Below are 25,240 nucleotides of genomic sequence, written 5' to 3'. Positions count from 1 at the left end.
CCACCAGTCAACTGTAACTGAGTGCACTTCAATAAAGCGTGATAGAGAAGAATCCTGTGTCGGTGGTCTTCACTTCATCGCTGGTCGAGTCTTGGCGGGCCACACCCACCCACTCTTGCTTGGACATGCCTTGTACAGGGAGCACTGATGTCTCAAGTGCAGTGCTGTCCCTTGGTGCACACACCAGAATATCACTCCCCCAACCCTGCTTCCCGTCGGTCCCACAGTGGTCACACAGTTTGGGATCTTTATTCACTCCCAAGTCCTTGTAGCCAGAATTCCTGCTTGTCCCTGGAAGCGACAAAAGGCAGGCCAGCAATGAGACCCTTACCTTGCAGAGTCCTTCCAGCAGGACTGCTGCCTGAGACGCCATCATCCCCCTGCTTCCCACCCCACGCCCAGACATGCCAACAAAGAAAATGACAAATACTGTAATACAAGAAAATGGTTGTATTCTATTTTTTAGTTCCAGACAACTCACAAATACACTGCCTCTGTATGAAGATACACTCTGATGACTTCAGCTAAGAAAGCAGCGGACACTCATGACACAGGTGGGGAGGTGATGACCTCTGAGGTTTCCCTACATGAACTATTCTGTTAAAGTCACTTAAAAAAGAATCGCAAACTACATGGTGTGGGCAGAACGGCAGCTGAGTGCATCTCCTGCCACTATAGTGTAATAAACAGCAAACAGCCAACACTTACATGACGCATACCAAAATGATGACACCCAAAAACATGTTCCTTTTAAAGGACAGAATTTTCAATAAAATATTATATTTCTTTAATACTCTGCCTGGTGCTTCATAATGCTGTAGGGAAGTTAAACATGAGTCTAGTCATCAGCCTCAGGGAGGGGCCTTTCCCATTAGCTTTTATTAATAGGAGTCACAATTAGGTCATAAATAAACAGGCAAATTATTAATCCCATGATTGAGGTTTAGGAGGAATACTTGTGAAAATTAGTTTATGCGCAGCCAAGTTCTACAGCACCGACAGCAACTGCTCTTTGCTCCCACTTGTGTCCGACCCACCCAGAAAGAGCAGCAGCTGCTAGTGATGGGAGACACAATGAACTCTACTCAGGAGCTTCTTTCCAAAAGGGGGAAAGGTTCAGTAAATGGCAGACTAGCACAGATGCCCTAAGGAAGGCATCTGAAACCAGGACGACTGTGTGCTGTAAAGCGACCCCTGACAACCGACAGGAGCAAAGCCTGCACTGGGCTTGCACTTCTGCCTGCAGTCTGTTTCCCTAAGGATCACGAATCTACAGAACACCTCACAAATGCACCTGCCTCAGTCCTGGCACAGGAAAACAACGCTTATGTTCTTGAATTCCCAAAAAACACACTAGAAATAACCCTGACCAATTCAACATCACTGAAGGCCACCAGCTCTGTAAGAACATAGCTGACAACACCCAACAGTCTTTTCTAACCCCAATTTCGCCATCAGAAAGGCACCAACTATGATGGCAGAGGCAACCTGGGGCATCACTAGGGCCGCACACCAGTGTGGCAAGCCTTCTTACTAAGACTTAAGTGTGGCTTTCTAGAAACCCCAATACCATGTGCTAGACAATTTTCCCCCATATATAAAATCTTATGTTTCTAATTTAAAAGGCTCAGCAGTGAGGGGACCACGTGTGTCACATCTAGTCTGCTCTCTAACTTGCCCACCGAACCACTTCTGCAACTTTCATTCCCACTGTTTCAAATCCACACCTCCAATACCTTCCCAGACACTGCACCTGCTTCCAACACAGAGCACCCTCTCCTGAGACACTGCACCCACCACACTTGACAGATCCGGGAGACCCAGGGACTCGTAGGAATCTGTTCCCTTACTGGCGTGACAACTGGCTGGCTTCTGGGAGCCAAAGGAAACCACATGCTGTACTGAACACAGTGGGCTAAGAACAAGTCTTCTGCTCCGGGATCTTGAGCTGCAGGCAGAGACATTAACTCAGTAGATCAGCTGGACAGCCAACCTGTGTGTGCTGGTGAGAGACGTTGTCCCCAGAGTCCAGAGTCTAGATATTACCACCATCCCCAACACCATTCATTGTGACAATGTGCTACAAAATAGGATTTGGGATCCTGATCGTCACAGGCTTGTGAGAAGGTAGCAGTCCCCATGTTCCCCTGATGAGGGAACACGGCCAGGCCATGCTGTGCTCTGAAGCAATGAGTCCAATGGAGAAGGGGCCAAGGATCAACACACATGCTCTGAGAAAATGGGGGCCCTGTACTGCCCAACCACCTCAGGCTGCCAGGGAATGGGAAGCCTCAGAAAGGAATGAGTGCAAGGCGGGATCCAGTCCTTCCTTTCAGGAATGTGAGTGGAGGCTGTGCCACTGTCTGTCATGAGCATCAATATCTGAATGCTTTCATTGAAACATGCTCTCAACGATCAGCACGCAGGCAGTGTCTCTGGAGAAGGCACTTATGGCAGAACATTAGCAAATCCTGCTGCCTGGTGAGAGCACAAGTGGCTGACCAGACCTGACAGGAGGCCCGGCCAGGACTGCCACTCTTCACGCTCAACCAAGGCCCAGTGAAGCATCACCTTCACTCATCTGCAGGGCTTCAGGAACAAGCTTCCACTCGTTCCCAAACACACACACCCTTACCACACCAGGTCTTCAGGTAAGGGTAGTGCGACACATGTGTGGTGCCAGAAAAATTGGCTCAGAAGCTTCTAGAATGGGCTCTGTACATTTCTCATCTGACCCACAGTTTACACCAGCTACTATAAGCAGCCTGGGTTCTTGCTAACTACAGCCACTTGCTTCACCCACAGCACGGTCTGAGGCCATCCGACAGACTGGTGGCCCCAGAGCATGGCACCTCCACTAAACACCTCAGGATAAGTCTGATTCCCACACAGGGAGCCATGGAAGAAGCCATGGTCATTCCAGGCCTGAATCTGAAGAAGGACACTTCTGCCTTTAAGCCCTGGGGGACACAAAAAGACCCAGCCTCCCTGCTAGTGAGGTTACAGACACCCAGGAGAATAGATATGGAAGACAGAAGCTAAGTGTCTCTTCGGACACCCAGGAGAAGAGACCTGGAAGACAGCGCATTGAGGCAGAAGCTAAGGGTCTCAGCCATGTTGCCAACTCCCCAAGTGACCCTCACAGGGCAGATGGGCTCATGCAAGCCCAGATAAGACCGAAGAATGGGGGTGGTGTGGACCAGTCAGGAACAAGTGAAGAACAAATGCCACTCACCCAGGGTCTTACTAATACAGATGGCGACAGCAGCGCAAAGACAACAGCTTGTCTGTCACCACCTGAAGCCAAGGGGTCACCCTCAGAGGAAAGGCTTCTCATCTGCCAATTCCCACGGCCTTTCGGTCATGACTTTTTATCCCCTGACTCTCATCACTGGTTGAATGACCGTTTTGCTACCAAAGTGAACTGTCCTTGACTGGGTCACTCTGTGTCGAATGTGCCCCAATATGCATCTGCAGGGAGCGCAGAGAATCCCGGATGCCATGGTGTTGACAGGTGGGACGCTCAGGAACAGCTGGATCTTGAAGGTGGAGTCACTGGTTTGCTGTAAGAGTGAGGCCAGCCCTCACTCTTCCCATCTGCCGTGGCACAGCCAGAAGGCCCTCACCAGTGCAACCCTACAGTCTGGTCTCCCAGTCCCTGGAACTGAACAGTGAGTCTGTGATGATGGGCAGCCCTAAGCAACCCCTGGCCAGTGTAAAATGAGCAGTGGTTTACAGACTGCTGGCTTCTTGGAGAAGCTGTTCCTGAATTTCTCCAAATCCTTTCTTCTTACAAGGGGCCCATGATTCCCCAAAGAGAGGGGGTGGGGGGGAATCAGATCAATTAAGGTCATTAAAAGAAACAAAATCCTGCCCATAACTAGAATTTGAGTCCCATAATGTGTAAAATACAGAGCACAATTTAGCTGCTTCCACAATTCAAAGCCAATTCTATAAAAACAGCACTGTTGACAACGCAGAGCAGTTTCTCCTTATCTGAGGAAGGGAGGTGCCGATTAGATGCCTGCTCTTCAAATGGTTCCAAACTTCGCTTCTCAAAAGGCAGTTAGACAACCCAGATGGGCGAGCTTCTGAACACATGGGTCCTGGAGACTTTCTCGTCTATTCGTGACATTTTTAGGGAAGGGGTGAAAGTTCGCATCTGGGGTAGAAAGAAATTGCGCATCTATAAGCATGGAAAGCATCATACTTTCTGGAAGGTGCTGGGCACCAAAACTAGCGTGTCACACACACATGCTAGACAAATGTTCTCTGCTAAACTACACTGTTACTGACAGGAATTTTAGCTGTGATACTATACTGTGTTTCTAATGTACCATACAAGCTTGCATCATGTATATGGACCAACGGTGACTGATAGGGAGGCACCTCACAGGGAAATGACCCAATCAAAAGCCCTTAGAGACATGGCTGCTCCTGATGCCAAGAGATCACAGGTAGCAGGGCCTGTGCCACTCAAGCCCAGTTCTATCTGCAGAACAGTGATGGCTGCTCTTTGCCACAGTCAACTGCTTGCTGTTATGTGCCAGCCCCACCCCATGCAGTTATCTGATCTGATTTTAATGCTCAGTGAACTGTAAACCTAACCCGGCCTGGAGAGGGACAAGGCCAGAAGAAAGAGGCTGGTTTGCAAAGCTTCATCGCGGTATGTTTTGCTCTAGCAAACACAAATCACCTGCCTGTCTAGGAACGCTGTGAAACACAGTCCCAGAGAACGTTGTAGTGTTTAAATACCTGCGTGTTGCCCCCAGTGGGGTTCATCTGAAGCTCCTCTGCTGTTGCATGAGGCCCACATTCTCATAGACTCGAGCGCTGTCCTCCCTCATTCTGCAGAGAAAGGAAAAAGGAAGACACCTGAACTCCTGCCATGTGCTGTCTGGCCTAGCTTTGCTAAGACCCCCTTCTCACTCAAGAGCTAACTCTCAGACACTTATGTGCAGTATCATTATGAAGTTGGAAAAGCAGCAGGGGCCTTGAGTCCTATGCCTTCTGAGTGTGAATGGAGCGAAGGCTGCTTGGAGGATAACAAAGGAGTTAGGTCATGTGCACACAAGACAGGAATTGTGGTCATGTCCAACAGAGGCATCAGAACAGGAAGGCAGGCTCCAGATACCTTTAGAGCCTTGGGTGAAGAACTAAAAAAACATCTAAGGGCCAGCCTCCTTCTGTTAAGAAGGGTATCAGAGGAGTCTGTGTGGGCCAGGAGGATGGGGACTCTGAGAAGCCCCAGGGACCTGAGGTGTGCATCCTACATGGGGACAGCACGTAGGGTGAGGCAGAGTGGCCTGTCAGCAGCAGGTGAGCTTCATGGGAAAGGGCTGGCTCCCCAGCAAGTTACTGCAGCTAGTGGCTTAAAGCACCACCATCCCCAGGCAGTCTGCTGGGAGAGAGGGAAACAGGAAGAGGGAGAGTGACTCAGGAGAGAACACTGCTGCCACAGGACTTCATTCCTGTGTTTAACAGAGAGAGAATGTAAACACAGGGCTCTATCTGCTCTCAGAGCCATGCAGAGCCAATATTAAAGTCAGTGGGGCTTTAAAAGCCCACAGCAGAGGCAAATAAGCCCAGATGCCAGGGGAAAGAGAAAGTAAATGTTATGACGGACAGTGACTTTGTACAAATGGCAAAGCTGTTAGCCACATGACTAGGCTAACAAAGGCTGTCCTGATGTATTTCACTTTAAACCAGGAACTGGCAAAGCCCTTCTGGAAAGAGCCAATGTGTGTGTTATGCTTTGGGGTTTTCCTTTCCCAGGCCATGGTGCATGAGGGGCAGAGGGGTACGGTCTGAGGGACTGTGGCTAAGCTAGGGCCCTTAGGACACCAGGCATGGGGTGACAGGAGGAGCAGAGTGAGGAAGAGAGACCACAGCAGACTCCAGTGCTACCCTGTGCCAATAGCCCTGAAAACTATCATTTAAGTTGCAGGAACCTGGGTCTCCTGGAATGTGAATATGGGTCCTGTCAGAGTCCTGCCTCTCTTGAGAGTCTCTAAAGACAGGCTACAGAGCATCAGCACGGAAGACTGGGGTGCTTCATCCCCAAATGCCCTGGAGACAGTTAGCTGCCTTCAAGAAAGTTGTAAGCATCAGCCTGTGGCTCCAGTTCAAGAGTGTGTCTATCTAACAGACACAGACAGAGATCTGTAGAGATGGATGTAGCACACTGCTGGTTAAATATTCAAAACCCTGACAACTCCACAGCTGCTGAACACTAGGGACTTTGTAGTATTTAACTGTAAAGTCAGGAACTAATTTCCTTTTTCCACCCAAAGTTCAGGGCTATGTGGAGTCTGACTAACAGGATGTGGGTCCTTTAGCACTCCACTTCGGAGTGTCTCTAGTTCATCTCACATGCTGGAAACATCAAATGGCTTCCTGTCACAGGTGTACTATTAAAGTATCTCCCAAATTCTTAAACTATCAAGATGATGTCATGCTGAATGCCTCTGGAAGAAAATCATTCCCAAGATCTGAGCGCTTCCATAAGATGAACTCTCCAAGGTGCAAGGTCAAAGGTCACTGTACTCTTAAGGCTCTGGCTGGAGTTGCCAAGGCAAGCTGTCCCGTGAAGCTGAACCAAGGTCCTGAACTGCTGCTGTGGGATAGACAAAACTGTCCTCATCACTGCTGGACACTGCCCTTCTGACTTCTTCTGGTCAGCGGAGAAAGCTTCAAGCTTTCCCTTCCTGTTCCCTGTGTGTCCTAAGCCGCCCATCGCTTCTTCTGCAGCAAGCCTATTCATAGTTGACCATCATTTCCTACTGGGATAGATGCCTTTTTGCTTCTTTAAAGACTCCTTTAGCCAGGCGGTGGTGGCGCAAGCCTTTAATCCCAGCACTCGGGAGGCAGAGGCAGGCGGATCTCTGTGAGTTAGAGACCAGCCTGGTCTACAAGAGCTAGTTCCAGGACAGGAACCAAAAGCTACGGAGAAACCCTGTCTCGAAAAATAAAAAAAAATAAAATAAAATAAAAAAGACTCCTTTAAAAAAACAAAGCTAGGTCTGTGGGCTCTGGCTTTCTGACCCTTGTGCTTAAAAACTTAATTGGGCCAGGCAGTGGTGGCACATGCCTTCAATCCCAGCACTCAGGAAGCAGAGGCAGGCAAATCTCTCTCTGACCTGGTCTACAGAGTGAATTCCAGGACAGTCAGGGCTACACACAGAGAAACCCTGTCTCAAAAAAACAAAAAAGCTGCCTGGCAAGAAGACTGGCAGATCATAGTCATGCTCACACATGAACAGAGAACTTATTTATTCTTACTTGTCAACGAGCCACAGTACGTCGTAAGGGACAGCACCTTCCTCTGAAATAATTCCCCTGCAAAAGGAAAATTAGACTTCCCCTTGAGAACCCTGACCTAACAGGCTTAGGCCACACAGGGCCCTGCATGTGCATACTGGTTAGGGACCTTGAAACTCTGTTTAGACATTGTCCACACAGTTCCTAGAGAGCCTCAACCCCAACCACCCCCATGTATTATCAGTGGGTAGCAAGCAAGTGTGAAAGGGAAATACTGCAAACAACTGCATTAGCTTTTACCAGAGCTAAGCTGCCACATCACTACTTACTCTGCACAGGGTGGTGTTGGGGTGCAAGGTGGCAGAGGACTCTGATCGCCACTCGTCTGATCCACCAGAGAATACTTAATATTGGTATATTCATGTCCTTTCCTTTTGCTTTTCTGAAAGTTGGAAAAACACAGGTAAGACGGACTGTGGGTTTGTTTTTTTAAGAATACAGAAACAAAAGAACTTTTTACTTTATCAAAGAAAAAGAGAGAGAGATGGACAGGCCAAAATATTAAGAACACACTGTCAGGAGCTTGTCTCCTCCTTGCCCCAGCATCCTCAAGAGGGGTGCTCTGTAACCGCAGTATCCCAGAGTCCCCAGAGTTGTAGGAATGAAGGAAATGCCCACTGAACCAGGCCAGAGACCCTGCTCCTAAGTGCAGAGTTCCTGCTGCCTTTGCACGGAACTCTAACCACTTCGGGCATGTGCCCACTCCACCATGTTTAGATGACAGTAAGAAAGGGATATACTCCAGGACTCACTTCAAGTAGAAATGCATGCAGGGATGGAAGGCGCAATAATGTACTTTATTCATTTAGCACTGGGGATGGATGGCACCCAGAGCCCTTTGCACAAGGCTGAGCATGTGCTCTGGCACTGAGATACTCCGCCAACCCTACAATCTAATTCCTAATACACATCAGAAAAGATCACAGCACCTTAAAGTGTTATTTGACTCTAATAATGTGGCAAGGCAAGGAAACCAACAAGAGAATCAATGGAAATACAATCTCATCTCTCACGATGTCTTCATATGTGTATGTGATGTGTAAGGGCTCACACGTGCCACACATGTGTAGAGAACAGAAGACAAACCTATAGAGTCAGCTCTCTCCTTCTTCCAAGTCACTGAGGATTAGGCTTAGGGTCATCAGGTTTGAACAGCAAGTGTTTCTAACCACTGTACCATCGCATTGGCCGGTCACCTTTTTGCAAATTCACCTGCAGATTGCCAATTCTCAAAGTGGAATCCATCAAGGGAGCAGGAGCACTGCTAGGCAGTGTAGCCATACTAAAGACTGACATACTCCTGGGAACCACCATCAGTTGCTCAGAGAGGTTAAACTGGTAGGCTGGGGACATAATTAGCAATAAGTACTTCCTGCCTGGTTGCACAAGGCTCTGGGATTGACCCCTGGCACTGGAGAAAAGAAAAGATGCTATCTGGTTCTCAACAGTGAAAGTGGCACTAACTAGCTAGTCTTTAGTGAAAATAAAAAAGCATGCATTGGATGAACTGCATCCGTGTTTCACAGGGAAACCCTTCCATGGAACCTTAAAAATTGTACAGGGATTATGGGGTGACTAGCACGTGATGCTCTTCAGAAATTCCTAACGGAGCAAAAGAACTATATGTTCATATAGTAAAACAGTGTGCAGCAGAGGAGAGGAGAGAAGAGGACTGTGTGCAAACGGATTCACATAAAATGCCTGGGGGGGCCGGGCGGTGGTGGCGCACGCCTTTAATCCCAGCACTCGGGAGGCAGAGGCAGGCGGATCTCTGTGAGTTCGAGGCCAGTCTGGTCTACAAAGGGAGTTCCAGGACAGGCTCCAAAACCACAGAGAAACCCTGTCTCGAAAAACCAAAAAAAAAAAAAAAAAAGAAAAAAAGAAAAAAAAATGCCTGGGGGGGTGTGTGGAGAGATGGGCTCAGCAGTTAAGTACACTGGCTCCTATTTTAGAGGACCTGGGTTCAATTCCCAGCACCTACATGGTAGCTCACAACTGTCTGTAACTTCAGTTCCAGGGGACCTGACACCCTCACACAGACAAAACAGGCAGAACACCAATGCACATATAATAAAAATAAGTTATAAAAAACAAAATAAAATGATAAGTAAAAGACACAATAATACTCCGGATCCCATTGGTTGATATCTGAACTAGTGAACAATGGGGTCTATGCAGTTTCAAGTTGTCTATATTTGTGTTTAATTGATATATGTACAATGCTCTATTTGTGTGCATGCCACATGTGTCAAAGTGCCCTTGGAAGCCAGAAAAGAACATTAGATTTCCTGAAACTGAAGTTATAGGCTGTTATTATAATTGCCAACATGGGTTATCAGGAACTGAACTCAGGAACTCTGGAAGAGTGACAAGGTCTCTTAGTGACTAAACCTCTTCTCCAGGACATGTCCTTTAAACAAAGGAAGCCACTTTGGGAACGAAAGCTGTAGCCCATTTGGTAGACTGCTTGCCCAGCATAGGCGCCCTGGCTTCCATCCCCAGAGCACACTAACTCATGATCTCAGTATTAGGAAGATAGAGCTCAGAGAGGATCAGAAGTTCAAGTTCATCCTCAGCTTCGGAGTCAGAGGCAAGTCTGGGCTATATTGGCTCTTGTCTCTTCATGAAGACAAGTAAATACAGTATGAAGCTTAGGGTTGCTCTGGGGTTCCAGGAATGTAGACAGATGACAGGGGGTGGGGGTATCAAAGAGAAACTGAGCTACATTACCAGAGAGAGACTGACTGGAGCCCAGCAGACCCACAAGTACTCAGGACCGAGGTCCTTGCACACAGACCATGGAGCATAGCATACCAGCCTGCACACACAGGAAGGAGGCAGCTGATACCAGGCATAAGCTACTCACACTGCAACAAACTCCTCAGGAAGGTGCTGAGACCCAAAGTTCAGGTGAGCCCTGGACGATGGGGTCCCTGCAGGGAGACATCACAGCACAGGCCTACATTCTACAGGGCCATTTCTAATATCCCAGCCCTACTCTGGGTTGAGGCAGAGGAGGTGAGAGAGGAACATTATCAACTTCATACAGTCGCCCTCTATATCTGCGGTTTCTACACAGACTCAACCATAAATCAAAAATATCCACAGACAATGTTGTACTAAGCACGCACAGACTTTTCCCATGTTCAAGGCCAACCTGGGCTACATGAGGACAGAGCAGGTTCTCTGAAAAGCTAAGACCTTCCACAAGGGACAAGAGAATCTATAGACCTTGTGTCTAAGACTAAGTCTCCCTGGATGCTGAGGGACGACCACACTGGGTAAGGAGTTAAACACCACACATGGACGTGCTCCCAGAGCAAAGGCAACAAGGCATCTGTGACAACAAATCCAATCAAAGCCATGACTCCTTGGTGACCACTCTCTTCACTCTGGGGAAATGAGCAGCAAGGAGAGCTCCTGAGCCACAGAAGTGTAAGAGCTCAATCTGGGAAGGAAAACAAGCCCAGTGGCTGTGCACACCCAGAATCACAGCCTAGGAGAAGGAGGCAGGAGAAACAGGAACCTAACCTCGATTCTGGGCTGGAGAGATGGCATAACAGGTAAGAGTTCACACTGCTCCTGCAGAGGACCAGAGTTCAAGTCTCAGATAGATCACACCTGCCTATAACTTCAGGTCCAGGATGTCTGACACCTCTGATCTTCACAGACATACCCACACATAACACAGAATTATAAATAAAATAAATATTTTAAAAGAAAGAAAGAGACCTTGTCTCAAATCTCATCTCTGACACTGAAGAAGACGAGAAGAACAAAGGAAGGTGGGGGAGGAGAGGGTACAGGATGGGTGATGGTCACAAAAGGAATTAGAGCAAAAACAGGAGAAGTTCCTCCAGCTAGCAAAACTTCATCTGCATGTACCAAGTATATTTGTGCTGCACAGCAGATCTACAAAACTTTCTCAACTTGCATGGCAGTGAAGACATTCCCTCTGACAGCAACCACCTCCTTTTTCCTTACTCAGTACCTTCTTGAAAGCCAAAACCAATTATTTCTGCACGAAGTGGCCAGTGTTTTCTAGGGAGGAGCAATCGATACGGCAGAGCAGAACTATCTGGATGGTGAGAGCAGCCCAAGAAGCTCAGATTCTTCCAGTCATTTAGGAAGAACATCGATGAGCCAGATGGGCTTGTCTCAGCCCCATGGGGATGAGGGGTTCTGTTTTACTTCCAGGTGAGGGGAGGCTCTGTGTTTCCAGTATCTAGGAAACCCCCAGACAAAGGTCAGCATGTCTGTGATTCATCTACGGCCAACTGATGCTCAGGGGCAGGCAGGCTAAAGCCATCCGCAGTGAAGCACTTTCCATGGGCAGATATTCTGACCTTTCCTAAACTCTAAAGGCCAAGAGCAGGATGGGAGAGCAATTGACCCTGGCTGGAACACAGAATTTGACTTCTCCCACACCCCCGTCAGGGAGTCTTCACCTTTCTAACCCTCCCCCATTCAGCCTCCCACATCATCATCAGTTTTGGCTCCAGTGCCCAATCCTGGTGTTCACTGTTCCATGGGAGGCAGGGTCCTCTCTTAAATCAAGGACATTTTATACCATTCCTCTGTTTCCAACTGCCTAATGGCTTCCATAGAATAGTGTGCAGCCTTCCCAGAGCCCTGCTCCAGCCTGAATGGAAAGGTCCCCACAGCCTCGTGTGTGAGCACCTGGCCCTCAGCTGGTGATGGTGTTTGGGGAACTGATAGAACCTTTGACATGTGATCAGCAAGTAGAAGTAGGTCCCCAGTTGCTATGCTTCTGGTCTTATCCCTGTTTCCTACACACCAAGACATGACCAAGCCATGTCACAAGTTTCCAGTCATAGAAAGGATGAAGGCAGGGAAAGAAAGAGGGAAGGAGGCAGATAGGCAAAGGAGGAAGTGCACACACACACACACACACACAAAATGGGACATCATTCAGTTTAAGAAGGCAACCCATCTGCAATAACGCAAGTGAACCTGGAGGTCATCAAGCTGAGTGACAGATGCCAGACACAGAAGCCAAGCACTCCATGGATCCTAATCAATTCCTAAAAACTGTGATGGGGCAGGGGTCATCAGGAACTAGTGGTTGGAAGACATTGGTCACAGGTACAGATCCTCAAACATAACATCCTAATCTCTGGAGGCCTCACACTCAGCACTAGACTGGACAGGGCAGAAAAAACTGGAACTCTGCCGAGAGTAGACTCCACGATCTCAGCACACACAGGAAGAAGTGGGCTGCAGGGTGCTGGGTGTGATGATCCACCTGACCGCGGCAATCATTCCACAGTGTTTCTACACACCAAATACACTGTACATTCTCAATACATATATAAAGTATTTTTTTTTTTTTTTTTTTTGGTTTTTCGAGGCAGGGTTTCTCTGTGGTTTTGGAGCCTGTCCTGGAACTAGCTCTGTAGATCAGGCTGGTCTCGAACTCACAGAGATCCGCCTGCCTCTGCCTCCCAAGTGCTGGGATTAAAGGCGTGCACCACCACCGCCCGGCTATATAAAGTATTTTTGTTTGGTGGGAAAGAAGATCTCGCCATATAGCTCTGACTAGCCTGAAACTAACAATTTAGGGCCAGGCTGGCCTCAAACTCAAAGATCCACCTGCCTCTGCCTCCAAGTGCTGAAATTAAAGGCGTGTGCCATTATGCCCAGCAATATACATAATTTTTACTGTTCCACTCAAACTGAGAAAAGGGAGACAACTGAAGAAATAGCAAGCGTCATTTTTCAAATGCTATGCTAATGTTTATAGGCAAGAATTACTGGGGCTAGAGAGATGGCTCAGTGGTTAAGAATGCTGGCTGCTCTTCCAGAGGACCTAGATTCAATTCCCAGCACCCACAAGGTGGCTCACAACTGTAACTCCAGTTCCAGGAGACACAACACCCTTAAACAAACACACATGCAGGCAAAACACCAAGGCAGATAAAAAATAAATTCATTCATTTATTTAAAAAAAAAAAAAAAAAGAGCCAGGTGGTGGTGCACACCTTTAATTCCAGCACTTGGGAGGCAAAGGCAAACGGATCTCTGAGTTCAAGGCCAGCCTGGTCTACAGGGAGAGTTCTAGGAGAGCCTGGGCTACATAGAGAAACCCTGCTTCAAAATATATATATGTGTGTATGTATGTATGTATATAAATATATACATTATATCAATGTATAACTAGTAGGCAAAAAAAGTACAGTAAGAAATAGGCTACTTCCTCAAACAACCACCTCCCTCTCATGGTGGACATCAAGCCCAAAGCTCGGGTCATCCTAGTTAAGCACTGTGCCACATCCCCAGTTAAATGTGTCCAAATCTTTCTTCCCCAAGTGAGATGTATATGTATGAGTCTCAATGTGTGTCTATGTGTACTTGTATCTCTGTGTCTGTGTGTGTATTTGTGTTTATGCACACACATGCATGCACACGTGGTTCCTGTAATAACTTCTGAGTGAAGAAACCTTACTGTCACCTTCAAGGAGCAAAGCTAACCTGACTGTTTTGAATCAACTCAGCAATGGGCACAACACAGAATGGCTTGAGTCTCTGGGAGAGGAAACAACAGGCAGCTTCCCAACTATGGAGGACAGAGTGACAGTGTGACAGAGAAGTCACTCAGAAGAAAGACAGGCAAAGAAACATGACAGTTGCACACATGGTATGACCCTGACCACAGGCAGGACAGCTGTAAAATCTGAATGTGGTGTGTGTGTGGACACGCATGTGCGCACAAGACCAGGTTCCCGAGGAGGTCAGAACTGGGGGCAGGGGTTGGATGCCCTGGAGCTGAAGTTTCCTATAGGTTTAAGCCGTCTGACCTGACATAGGTGCTAGGAAATGAACTCAGGTCCTCTACAAAGGTAGGCCAGATTTTTGGTTTCTTGCTTGGTTTTGGTTTTATCAAAAGATGGTCTAATGCAGCCCCGGCTAGACTGGAATTTTCAGTCCTCCTGCCTGAACCCCAGCACTGGAATCCACAAGTGTGTATGCTTGTGTGTAATACTGGGGTGGACCTCAGGGTCCTGTAAGTGTTCTCACACTGGGCTACAGCCCGTCCTGCTCCGAGGTCACACAGAGCTTTCTATCAGTGTCCGCTTCCTCAACTTGGTAACTGAATCATGACTAGGTAACAGAATGTCCTTATATTTTTGAAAATACATACCAACGCACTTAGAAGCAAAGAGATATAAATACTTATAAATGTTCCTTTTTAAATATTGCATACATTTCAAAGTTTAAAGAGAGAATGAATGCTTGTGTTAACATCTTACATTCAGATAAGTCAGATAAGGAAATACCACATACTGCTTTTGCAAATAAAGTACTTACTACTGTAAGTGGAAATTTTTTAAAAACAATCTCTCAAACTGCAAAGGGGCCTATTATATATACATAGACACTCATGACTGTCCCTAACACCACTTCCCCACGTATTTCTTTCTTGCTGGCAAGTGTGTATGTTCTATCTCTGTCTCTCTTTCTCTCCCCTTCCTTTCCCACGGCTCTCCACCCAAAATGTCACTTTCTTGTTTTCATTTAACCTTCCCTAGCAAATTCTTTTACTCCCAAAGGGCTTTAACTCATCCTAAATTGGAAAATTACTACATTTCAAAATAATTCATTATCCTAAATGAGTTTTGTCCTGTTCCTTAATTCAAGGATCTGCCTGGCTTAAGAGGGAGCCATGGCGGCGGGTAAGAGTGCAAAATGGGCCGGCCGGTGGCAGCACACACCTTTAATCCCAGCATTTGGGAGGCAGAAGCAGGTGGATCTCTGTGAATTAAAGGCCAGCCTCGTCTACAGAGCAAGTTCCAGGACAGGATCCAAAGCTACACAGAGAAATCCTGTCTTGAAAAAACCAAACAAACAAACAAGAGCGCAAACAAAGTGTTCCTGCAGCGGGAAGCATCCGTCCCCAAGCAGTGATGCACAACGCAAGTGCACATCCTGCTCCAGGGATCTGAGGACACACAGCCACATGTGAACACAGGCTCGTACATATTTTAAATTAAATTTAAAAATAAGTGGGGGGGAAAGGTTGGTTCTTTTCGTGTAGCGGTAGTTTCTTTTTGTTATTGTTTTGGTTTTTTGTGGCCAAGTCCCACACAACTCACAATGAACTTAATACATAGCCAAAGATAGCCTTGAATTTCTGATCCACCTGTTTCTACCTCTCAGTTCTAACATGCATACAAATCCAAGTGAAACAGAGAACCCCTGGCAAGATGACAACGTGCTCCTGAATTGTCCCTGGCCAGACTTAGCAATCATAGTGCCACCTCTTGAAATTTATTCTTTGAGCACCTCTTAAACTATTAATAGCCCCAATTACTGTAACTGGCAGTCGTGTATAAAAGAACTTCAGAGTAATCATCTACATTTAAAGGTCAGGGGGTACAGATTAGTAGTGGAGTGCTAGCCTAGAAAGCATGAAGCTCTGGGTTTGTTCTCTAGAGCCACACAAATATATATGGCTCACGCTGAATTCAGATTTAAAACACTGAAGTTCAGGATAGGTGGCTTGTCAATCAATCATATGACCTCACATACCTATGTACACTTTATTTCTCAATGTATGCACAATGAAGCGTAACATGGGTGTCTGAGTGAGTACCTAAGCTCAGAAAGGGGCACTTCCCTCTGGCTGCCAAGGCTGATGATGTGGTTCTATTTTTCTAGGCCAGGTAAAGAAGCACATACCTTTGTTCAACACTTGGGAGACAGAGGCAACCGCACCTCTATGAGTACACGACCAGCCTTATCTACATAGTGAGTTTCAGGCCAGCCAGGGCTACACAGTGAGATGGTCTTTAAAAAAAAATAAAGCTACCCATTAAGAGACAGCCTGCCACATTGTGACATACACTGAGTCCCCTCTCTCGTGATTTCTGGAAAGCAATAGCAGTAAAAAGGACAAATGTGGCTGGTGTTCAGATATCATCCATCTGCTGCAGCACAATGGGGTTCGGGAGGGGAATAAGCAAAGCTCCCCAAAAAGAACAGCTCTCCTCATCTCCCTCTGCTTATCGCATCCTAATTAACTCAGCTTTGTATCTGTTCTGAATAGCCTCACGTGGAAAGGCTCCAACTGCACACTCTTCATTATGCACGGCTTATTAAAATTGAAATTCACTGTTTCAATGCAGCCAAATTAGTGGCTCAAACTGCCATGCTCTATTAAGAACAAGGCATTCATTTTACAAGATGAAATCAGGATAGACCAGCCTAGATCAAAGCTGAAGCAAGCTGGAAACTATAGGCTGAGTTCTAAGCCTGGCACGTAAAAGTCACTTCTTTTCTGTATGGCAAAGCCTTGGACTGTCAGCTCATGACAGCAGCACCACACTTCGCTGACCTAGAAGGCAGAGGATGGCCATACCTTCCAGAGAGACCACAGGGGTGGGAATCTGTGTTAATCTTTTCTAGAAAAAGAAAGCCCATGTTCTCACTCTAAGAGCACAAGTCCAGGCGGCCTGATCTGGAGCTGAGCCCATGTGCCAGCCCCTCGTTCCATACCTGCTCCTCCTCGATCCTGCGCTGAAGCGTCTCAATGTAATGCTGGACGGCCATATAGATGAACCGGTACTGTGCTTCTGTCTGGACCATCCCTGACCTCTGGGACCGCACCATCTGAATGGTTTTAGGAACATCGATGTCACAGTCCACACCTGCAAAACAAAGATTCTGAAGCTGCAGGAATGCATGAGGCCAGGGAGAGCTGCTGGGCACCCACTTTCCACAGCAGGAAGGGACACAGAGCTAGTCTTTCCCACACCATTAGTCATGGGGAACACAACAGGACTCCTGAGCTAATGCTCAGGACAATGTCAGGAGCTGTTAGGACAAAGTGCTAGGGTCCAAAGCCCCTCAGTTCCCAAGAATGTCAGCTCACCTCACAGGCAAGGAACAAGTGGCTGGAGGGGCTCACAACAGGGGTAACAGAAGGCACAGTGATGGGAGCAGAACTCTAGGACACTGTTTTATAACAACAGCTCAACAGGGGAGCTCACTGAAAGTAAACCTCATCAACATTTAAACAACCACTTCTTTCTCCTGTGAATTCTCTCTCTCAGGCTACTTTCCCTGGCACTCTCCTCTCACAAACCAGAAACTGAAACTGTGCCTTCTTGCCCTCCAGATGACCTACCTTTCTCTCTAATGATGTCAATAAGGATGTCAATCACAATGAATGTTCCTGTCCGGCCGATTCCAGCACTGTGGGTAGAAGAATAAATAGCAGGAGGCTAGAGTCACTTGTGGGGGTTTCACATTGGAATCAAGCCATTAATGTCCACAGGCTCTGCTCTGTGGGTCTAGACAACATTGGTCACAGTACACATCAGTTTCTCCCCACCCCATCCCTAAGCTGTCAGTTCCCTCTGTTTCTGATATGGGCCTCTAGGTATCCTTGTTTCCTCATCCGTGCAATGGGGGCTTGCCCGAGGTTCACAGTGCTGAGCATGGAGGCCCTGAGCAGCACATGACATCTTTTCTCTACTCCCAAGTTTACTTGAAAACAATTGGAAAATTATGGCACTTCTGGGAATAGAAACTTGTCCACTGACTCGTGGCTTCCTGTCTTAAAGGCCATAGTAGACATTCAAAGAAAGAAATGTGTTCACTTCTTTCCTAAATAGCCACCCAGCTGCAAAGCCTACATTAATGGTGGTTTTAAAACAAAACAAACAAAAGGGTGGGGGAGGTGGGCCTGAACAGGCCGGTCATGGTGGTACAGGCCTGCTACCCCAGCACTTGGAAGGAAGAAGCAGGGGAGGTCAACCTGACCTCCATTGTGAGATCCTATCACAAAATGACAACAAAACAAACCTCTGAACAATGAAAGTTTTCCTCCCTTCTAGATTGGTTCAGGTGAGAGTTTAGGAAACAAACCATCCCAAATACAATCCCATAGCCCTTACACTCTGCCATGTGACCCTGGAGCAGCCTCCAGAGCCCCAACTGGGAAGTGACTGGAGAATGGAAGAGCAGAGTCCTGGGAAGACTGGGTCACATCTCCAAACAGAGCAGACTCCCAGACCTCTGAGTTTAAAAGAAACCAAGATGGGCTGTCACCTGCAATGAACCACAACAGGGCCTGCATCCATGATGCTCTCCTGCTTGTGGTGGACCTCTTCCAGGAAGTCCAGCACACCTCCAGGGTCACTGGGCACACCATGGTCCGGCCAGGTCCGAAAGTGGTACTGCCAGACGGTTCTCTCTGTATTTCCCTGGAGTAGAGCCAAGAAAAGCCAGAACAGAATTAAATAAATCAAGGGTTAAGGATTCGTGGCTTCTGAGCTTTCCTAGAACCTTCAAGAATGGAAAACCCAGAATCTCTGGCTCCCAGGAGTGCTTCTCCAAGAATCAATGGACCAGCCTGGAGGGAGAGTCTGCCTGTCAGATGATCTAAAACATCCAGCATGGCAATTTGTTCTCTGGCTAACTGTAGCTAAAGCGCAGCCCTGAATCATCACACTAGGCCATGCTCCCCTTCTTCCTCAGGCAGGTGGCACTCAACTCCAGGAATTGCAGCCTGGCAAACTCTGGCCTCCCCTCAAGCATTTGCTCCCGTCATCTTGTATCCTCACTCTCGGTGCCTCAGACCCACACGCATGACAGCACTGCCATAGCTGGAAGATGGGCTCTGTGAATTATATGGGATCCTAGGGAGCCCCTTACTATAGAGTCACTATTGCATAACTCAAACCTTCACATCCATTCGCAAAGAAATCTTTCTAACACAGAGGGATTAAAGGAGCTGAACAAAGAGTTTCTCCCAGCAAGCAGGAAGTAACTGGGAACTAGGACATCCTGGCTGTTCTGAGTAACAATGGCCAAGGACCAACAGAGGCACCAGGGCCACTGGGACCACAGATAAAAGGAAAGGAAGAAGAGAGGGAGGAAAGGACAGAGGAAGGGAAAGACAGGAGGACAGAAGGAAGAAGGCTGGTGAACCTTTCCATATCCAAGGACTCTTGCCATGATTAAAAACTCTCTTGTGTGCTACACACATTTAATTTGCTGATGTCATGGAAAAACTGCCTTGTTGTTACTAAGTTACCTGAAACTCAAACAGCTTCATGGGTCACGGACAGGCCAGCAAGAGAAATGGAGCATGCACAGACTCACTGTGTAGCAACATCTTTCTGAGACAAGGCATCGCTGTACATCAGAGCTGTACAAGTGAGTGATCTGTCATCAGCAAGGCAGGAGCCAGAGGGATCCATGTTAGCCCCCCAGACCACTGTAAAGGCACACGTGTGCCAACATCTCCCACATCTTCCTCTCAAAATCTCCTGGTAGGCAAGATGAAACAAGACCCGCAGCATCATCTCAGTACCCAGAGAGAAGACACACAGTAGAGTCACACCTTTCAAAGGAAAAGGCAGGGGAGCAGGAGGTGGGGGTGGGGGTGCCAAGACAAATGGCTTCTCACTAGCACCAAGGGAAAGAAACTGCCTACTACTCAGAAACACTGACAAGCCTGGCAGTTCATCACGAAACCTTACAAGAGGGCAGCTGGCAAGGCAGCTCAGTGGGTAAAGGCACCTGCCACAAAACCTGAAAACCCAAGTTCAATCAGAATCTCCACGGTAGAAGAGAACCAACCTCTGAAAGCTGTCCTCTGACCTCCACAGGCGTGCCATGATGAACACACCTCCTGTACCATGTACACCCCCCCATGCACACACCCTTCAGAGAGTACAGGAAACAGATCCCTTTCTGTTCATCACCAGCTCTAGGCTCTGTTCCTCCTTCCCTCAGCACATAAGGGAAACAGTCCACCCACAATGCACGGGTCACTGTCCTTTGCCCAGCCTCTCTGATACTTGCACTTCCATGGACCAAAGGCGTTTCTACAGGATTCCTGTTGCTCCTCCTGCAGCCCACCCAGGAAGTCTGGAGGCTGTGGGTCATCCTGTGTTCACCACCACCTAATCCATCCATTTTCCTCTATAAGAATCCCAAGCTAGCCCTCTGCTGTCCTGCTCCACTGCTACCATTCCAGCCAAGCCCCACCATCTTACCACGGTAAGTAGTAGCCTCCAATTGGTCCTAAACTCTACCTGCAAATGCCTTAGCCCCTCTAGTTCTACAGGGCAGAGTGTAAGTGCCAGCTCCAGCTACCTACATCACTAGGGTAAACACCAACCTCCTTCCCGACCCATCTCAACACACTGCATCCTTTGACTTGGCCCTAATTGCACTTTACAGTGACATATTAGGGTGTGTGATTCCTGGGTTCAAAGTACTCTAAACAGTGGAGTGTAACTTGAGAGAGTGGGGGCAATACCTGTGTTACTCCCCAGCTCTGTCTCTAGCAAGCAGCACAATGCTAGGAACAAATGTTACACTCACAACTGTCCAGACACCTGATGTATATGCCTCTCAAAGGCACAACTAAATGCATCCAGAAGGAAGTCGACATCCACACAGCAGCTCTGCTTTTGGCTTTTCTCACATTTGACATAACACTATTGTCCAGTCAGACTTTCTAAATTCGAAGACACTTTGGTCTCTCTTTCTCCTTCAATAGCTGAACTGTCCTGATGTCCTGCAAATGACTTTCCAGGGGCCTGACACTGCTTCTTTCCTAGTCTGTTCCCAACCAAAGGACCAAGAACAGCAGTCTAGACATTGTGGTACACCTTTCATTCCAGCACACAGGAAAGAGGCAGGTGGATCTCTGCGAGTTCAAGGCCAGCCTGGCCTATACTGCAAGTTCCAAATCAGCCAGGGCTACAAAATGAGAAACTGTCTCAAATGAAATAAATAAACACAATAAAATAAAATAAAAATATTCAGCCAATCATGGTGGCACACACCTTTAATCCCAGCACTAGAAAGGCAGAGGCAGGAGCATCTCTGTGAATTTGAGGTCATCCTGTCTCTATAGCCAGTTCTGTATCCAGGGATACAGAGTGAAATGCTGTCTCATAATAATAATAGTAATAATAATAATGAATATAAATATATATTATAAAATAATATAATATTAGTATAATATAAATATAAAGTATAGATTATAGTATAGTATATAGTATAATATAAAATAATAATATAATATATACTATAATATATAATGATGAATATAAATAACATAATGAATATAAATAAATAAGTCAAACTAATTTTTTTTAAAGATTCTTCCCAATGTGGCCTAACCAGAGAGCATTTCCTCAATGCCCTGCCACCTCTCCCGCCCTCTATCCCATTTTCCTGAGGCCAGAACTTCAGTATGTGACACAAATAATACCTGAGCCCAGAAGGCTCAATTAGACAGCCGGGGAAGCCACAATGAGCGCATCGGCCTGAAGCAAGGCTTCTCATTGTGCATGGATGTAATCCACAAGGACGAGAGCGGTTTCTTGGAGTCCTCAAAGACATTAACTAAGCCCTTCTAAATATGAAATAAAAATGACTCCAAACCAAATCCTGTTTTGTTTTGGAGCTAGTCACTCCATGACCAATCCTGAGCCACGAGCCATGAAAAACAGCTGACAAAAGCTGGGCGTGGTCACTGCGCCTTTAATGCCAGCACTCCTCTGAGACAGAGGCAGGCAGATTCCTGTGAGTTTAATTAAAGTCAGCCTGGTCTGACTGAGTGAGTTCCAGGACAGCTAGGACTATATAAAGAAACCCTGTCTCGAGGGGAGAAAAAAAGCTACCACACTGACCTTGATCATAGAGAGGTCCAGCGTACTCCCTACTCCCTCTGCTTTCGTGCATGGCTCCTCCACTTGTCATCTCAGCAAGCATCACCCCTTCAGGGGCCCTCCCTATGCATCCTGCCTCATTGTACCAGTCACTTTCTGTTTTGTTTTTCCAGACAGAGTTTCTCTGTGTGGCCCTGGCTGTCCTAGAACTCACTCTGTAGACCGGCCTGGTCTTAAAACTCACAGGGCCTGTCTCTACCTTCCAAGTGCTGAGATTAAAAGCATGCGCCACCACTGCCCGGATTACCAGTCACTCTAGAACATGTCACAGGAGCTGAAGGCCAGCAGCTGGTAGCTACATTTACCCACATCTCTCCAGGTTCTGTGAGGGCAGGACCTGTGCCTGTCTTATTCACAAGACATGGCAGTGCTGAACCGGACCCAGCATCTACGAAGCATCCAATGTGGCCATTCAATCAGTGAGTGACAGGACAAAGGTTTAATGCCTGCAGGAGCACCACAATGACTGTAAACCACGGGAAGTCACAGTCTCTAGAATACGACAATATACTTACTTGTCCGACCTTGGAGAGCTTGAGTTCTCTTAAGGTGTAGTCATGAGCGGCACTTTCTTTGACATTTCTAACACGCATGACCCCATATTCTTTGAGTGCATACTCATCAGGCCAGTACTTGACACATTTGCTCTGGAAGGGACCAGAGGAAAAGAGGTTAATGTCCAAACCCTGAATGAAAGTCCAAACCAGCAGAAAACAAGTGTCCCAGTCCTGCTCATGACATCAACAAGGAAAGGAGCCTACCACCTTCCCTTAGGTTACCAAGAAAAGAAAGGAATAATTCAAATAAGCAAAGCAGGTGAAAGGGGAAAAGAGGAGATGTGGTAGACCAGCCTGGTCCCCACCCTATCCCCACCCCAATGCCCACCTGCCAAAGCAGAGTCAACACCTGCCCAGTCAGCTCTGAGAATTACAGAAGCAAAGAGGAGAGACCAGCCAATCCAAGACTGTCCCTAGCAAGCAGAATTTCCAATCCCAACACTCCACCAGTCATTCTGAGGGGAAAGCAAGGAAGGAATCTGGGAATGAGAAGGATGCTAACACTGTCCCACCACTGCCTTCTCTATATTCAGATTTCTACCGACCCCACACAACACACTAGCTTCCCAGAACTGAGAACACAGTCTGCAATTGCTGCTGGCTTCAAGAACAGGTGGGACACACACATTCCACTACTAGTTCCGGCACTTGGGAGGCAGAGGCAGGTGGGTCTCTGTGAGCTCAGGGCCAACTTGCTCTACATAGCAAGTTCCAGGCCAACCAGAGTTGCATAGTGGGACCCTGAACAGATGGACTGAAAGTTGAGTGTACACCCTTGTAGTTCCAGAGGCAGAGACAGGAGAATTACTTCACTTTTAAGACCAGCCTGGTCAGCTAGGAGGTGAGGGTGCACGCTTTTAATCCCAGTACTTGCGAGACAGGGACAGGTGGATCTCTATGAGTTTGAGGTCACCTTGGTCTAAAAAGTGAGTTCTAGGACAGCCAGGACTACATGAAGAAACCCTGTCTGGTCTCCATAGTAAATACCAGGCCAGTGAGAATTATAGAGCAAAACACAGTCTCAAAACAAACAAACAAAAAGACAAGAACAACAAAAAACACCAGGCAGTGGAGAAAGTAACAATGATGTAAAGAAAAGAGGTCTTATCCATCTGAGGGATGAACTTGCATCTACCAGGTGACGAGTCTGAAGCAAAGCATGTTGTTTCTCTTTTTCGGGAAGTAGTCACATACAACACTCACTTTCTAAAACCAACAATGCCAGCATCAGCAAAAGAAATCTGCACCCAGGACTAGAAATACAGAGCAGCTTACAGGTGACAAGAAACAAGAGCACAGTTACCTACAGAGCTCAGTGATTAGCCCAGGGAGGACACCCAAGGAAGGAGGAGAGGCTGTGTTTGACAGATCTGATAGGATTCTATCATCCTCAATGTATAGTGCTGTTTTCTGGACAATCAATTCAGAGGATTGCTCTGGGCACTACAGAGACCTCAACAGAGAATACAAGGAGGTGAGAGGGCTAGGCCACAGTACTAGGCCCATCTCTGCCCAATCTGTCTACTCTGAAATTTCCAATTGTACTTCCAATAGTGGTTGACCCAATTCTTCAGCTACAGGCCCAACGTGACCTCTTACAGAGCATCGAGCAGTAAGTGGAACTGGGAGGACTTGTAACTGCCCAGGAACTCAGGAACCTGACATCACTGCTGAAGGCATGCAGAAGTGCACAACCAGGACCCTGCACAAGCACTTGCCCCTCAGTTGCCAAGCTCAACTCCCAAGAGCTCATCTGTCTCAGGTTACCTTCTATAGGTGACTATAAAATTGCACTCAATCTTTTTATAAACCAATAAAGAATATCCAAACCAAAACTCTGGCTAGAACATAAATAAAAACCAAGATGCTTCCATATTAAAAACCTATACATGGATTTCACTTTGAGATGATGCAAAAATAACACGGACTTTCAAGATTTTTGCTTTCCTAGACGTGTGACACATTGACTTCTAGGAACCCACAGTTCCTAGAACCCATAGCACCCTAAGAGTGTGGGGAGCTCAGCTCAAGACTATGAGGTTTGGGGGGGAAGGGGGCAGGGTTTGACAGTTCTAGAGGGTGGCTAGGTGGCTGATCCAAAGTAACACATACATATAGACACCCAATAATTCTTTTTTGTTGTTTTTTTTTTTTGTTTGTTTGTTTTGTTTTTCGAGACAGGGTTTCTCTGTAGCTTTGGTGCCTATCCCGAAACTAGCTCTTGTAGACCAGGCTGGCCTCGAACTCCCAGAGATTCGCCTGCCTCTGCCTCCCGAGTGCTAGGATTAAAGCCGTGCGCCACCACCGCCCGGCATTGCACCATCACAGCCCAGCATCCCAATAATTCTTGACATTTAATCCAGACAAACATAGGCCACAGTATGAATAGAAATGAAGGGAAAAACAAGACTGTTCAGCTGAATAAAACCACCCTACAGCAGCTAGAGGATTGGTTCGCCCATAGCACAAAACACAAGGCTACAGGACAATGTGTACTAACAGTGTGCTAATATTGAAAGACGCTTCCAAACAGGCACCACCAAGAAGCAAAATGGAGTTATTGCAGGAAAGTATAGCTAGGGGTGGAACCCAGTGCAGAAGAATCACACAACAGATACTTTAAGAACATTTTATCAGGTGGTGCAG

The 25,240-nt window shown here is 47.1% G+C and overlaps 1 protein-coding gene across 2 annotated transcripts in view; it reads right to left on the bottom strand.

Moving 5' to 3' along the window:
* Positions 1–430: 430 nt before the first annotated feature.
* Positions 431–25,240, bottom strand: part of Ptpn11 (protein tyrosine phosphatase non-receptor type 11) — a 73,776-nt gene continuing 48,966 nt past the window's right edge. Inside the window, exons 10-16 of one of the 2 annotated variants that reach the window (XM_057764219.1) lie at positions 22,553–22,684; positions 18,394–18,560; positions 17,468–17,535; positions 16,837–16,988; positions 7,590–7,702; positions 4,756–4,848; positions 431–4,162 (exon numbers count right to left, since the gene is read on the bottom strand). In XM_057764219.1, the coding sequence (XP_057620202.1) occupies positions 4,779–4,848; positions 7,590–7,702; positions 16,837–16,988; positions 17,468–17,535; positions 18,394–18,560; positions 22,553–22,684 (702 nt within the window). In that variant the 3' untranslated portion in view covers positions 431–4,162; positions 4,756–4,778. The remainder of the gene's footprint in view (positions 4,163–4,755; positions 4,849–7,589; positions 7,703–16,836; positions 16,989–17,467; positions 17,536–18,393; positions 18,561–22,552; positions 22,685–25,240) is intronic. The other variant, XM_057764220.1, reaches the window with a different exon arrangement.

The sequence above is a fragment of the Chionomys nivalis genome, chromosome 3, assembly GCF_950005125.1.
Source record: "Chionomys nivalis chromosome 3, mChiNiv1.1, whole genome shotgun sequence".
Lineage (NCBI taxonomy): Eukaryota > Metazoa > Chordata > Mammalia > Rodentia > Cricetidae > Chionomys > Chionomys nivalis.
This window is presented reverse-complemented; position numbering and strand designations above follow the sequence as displayed.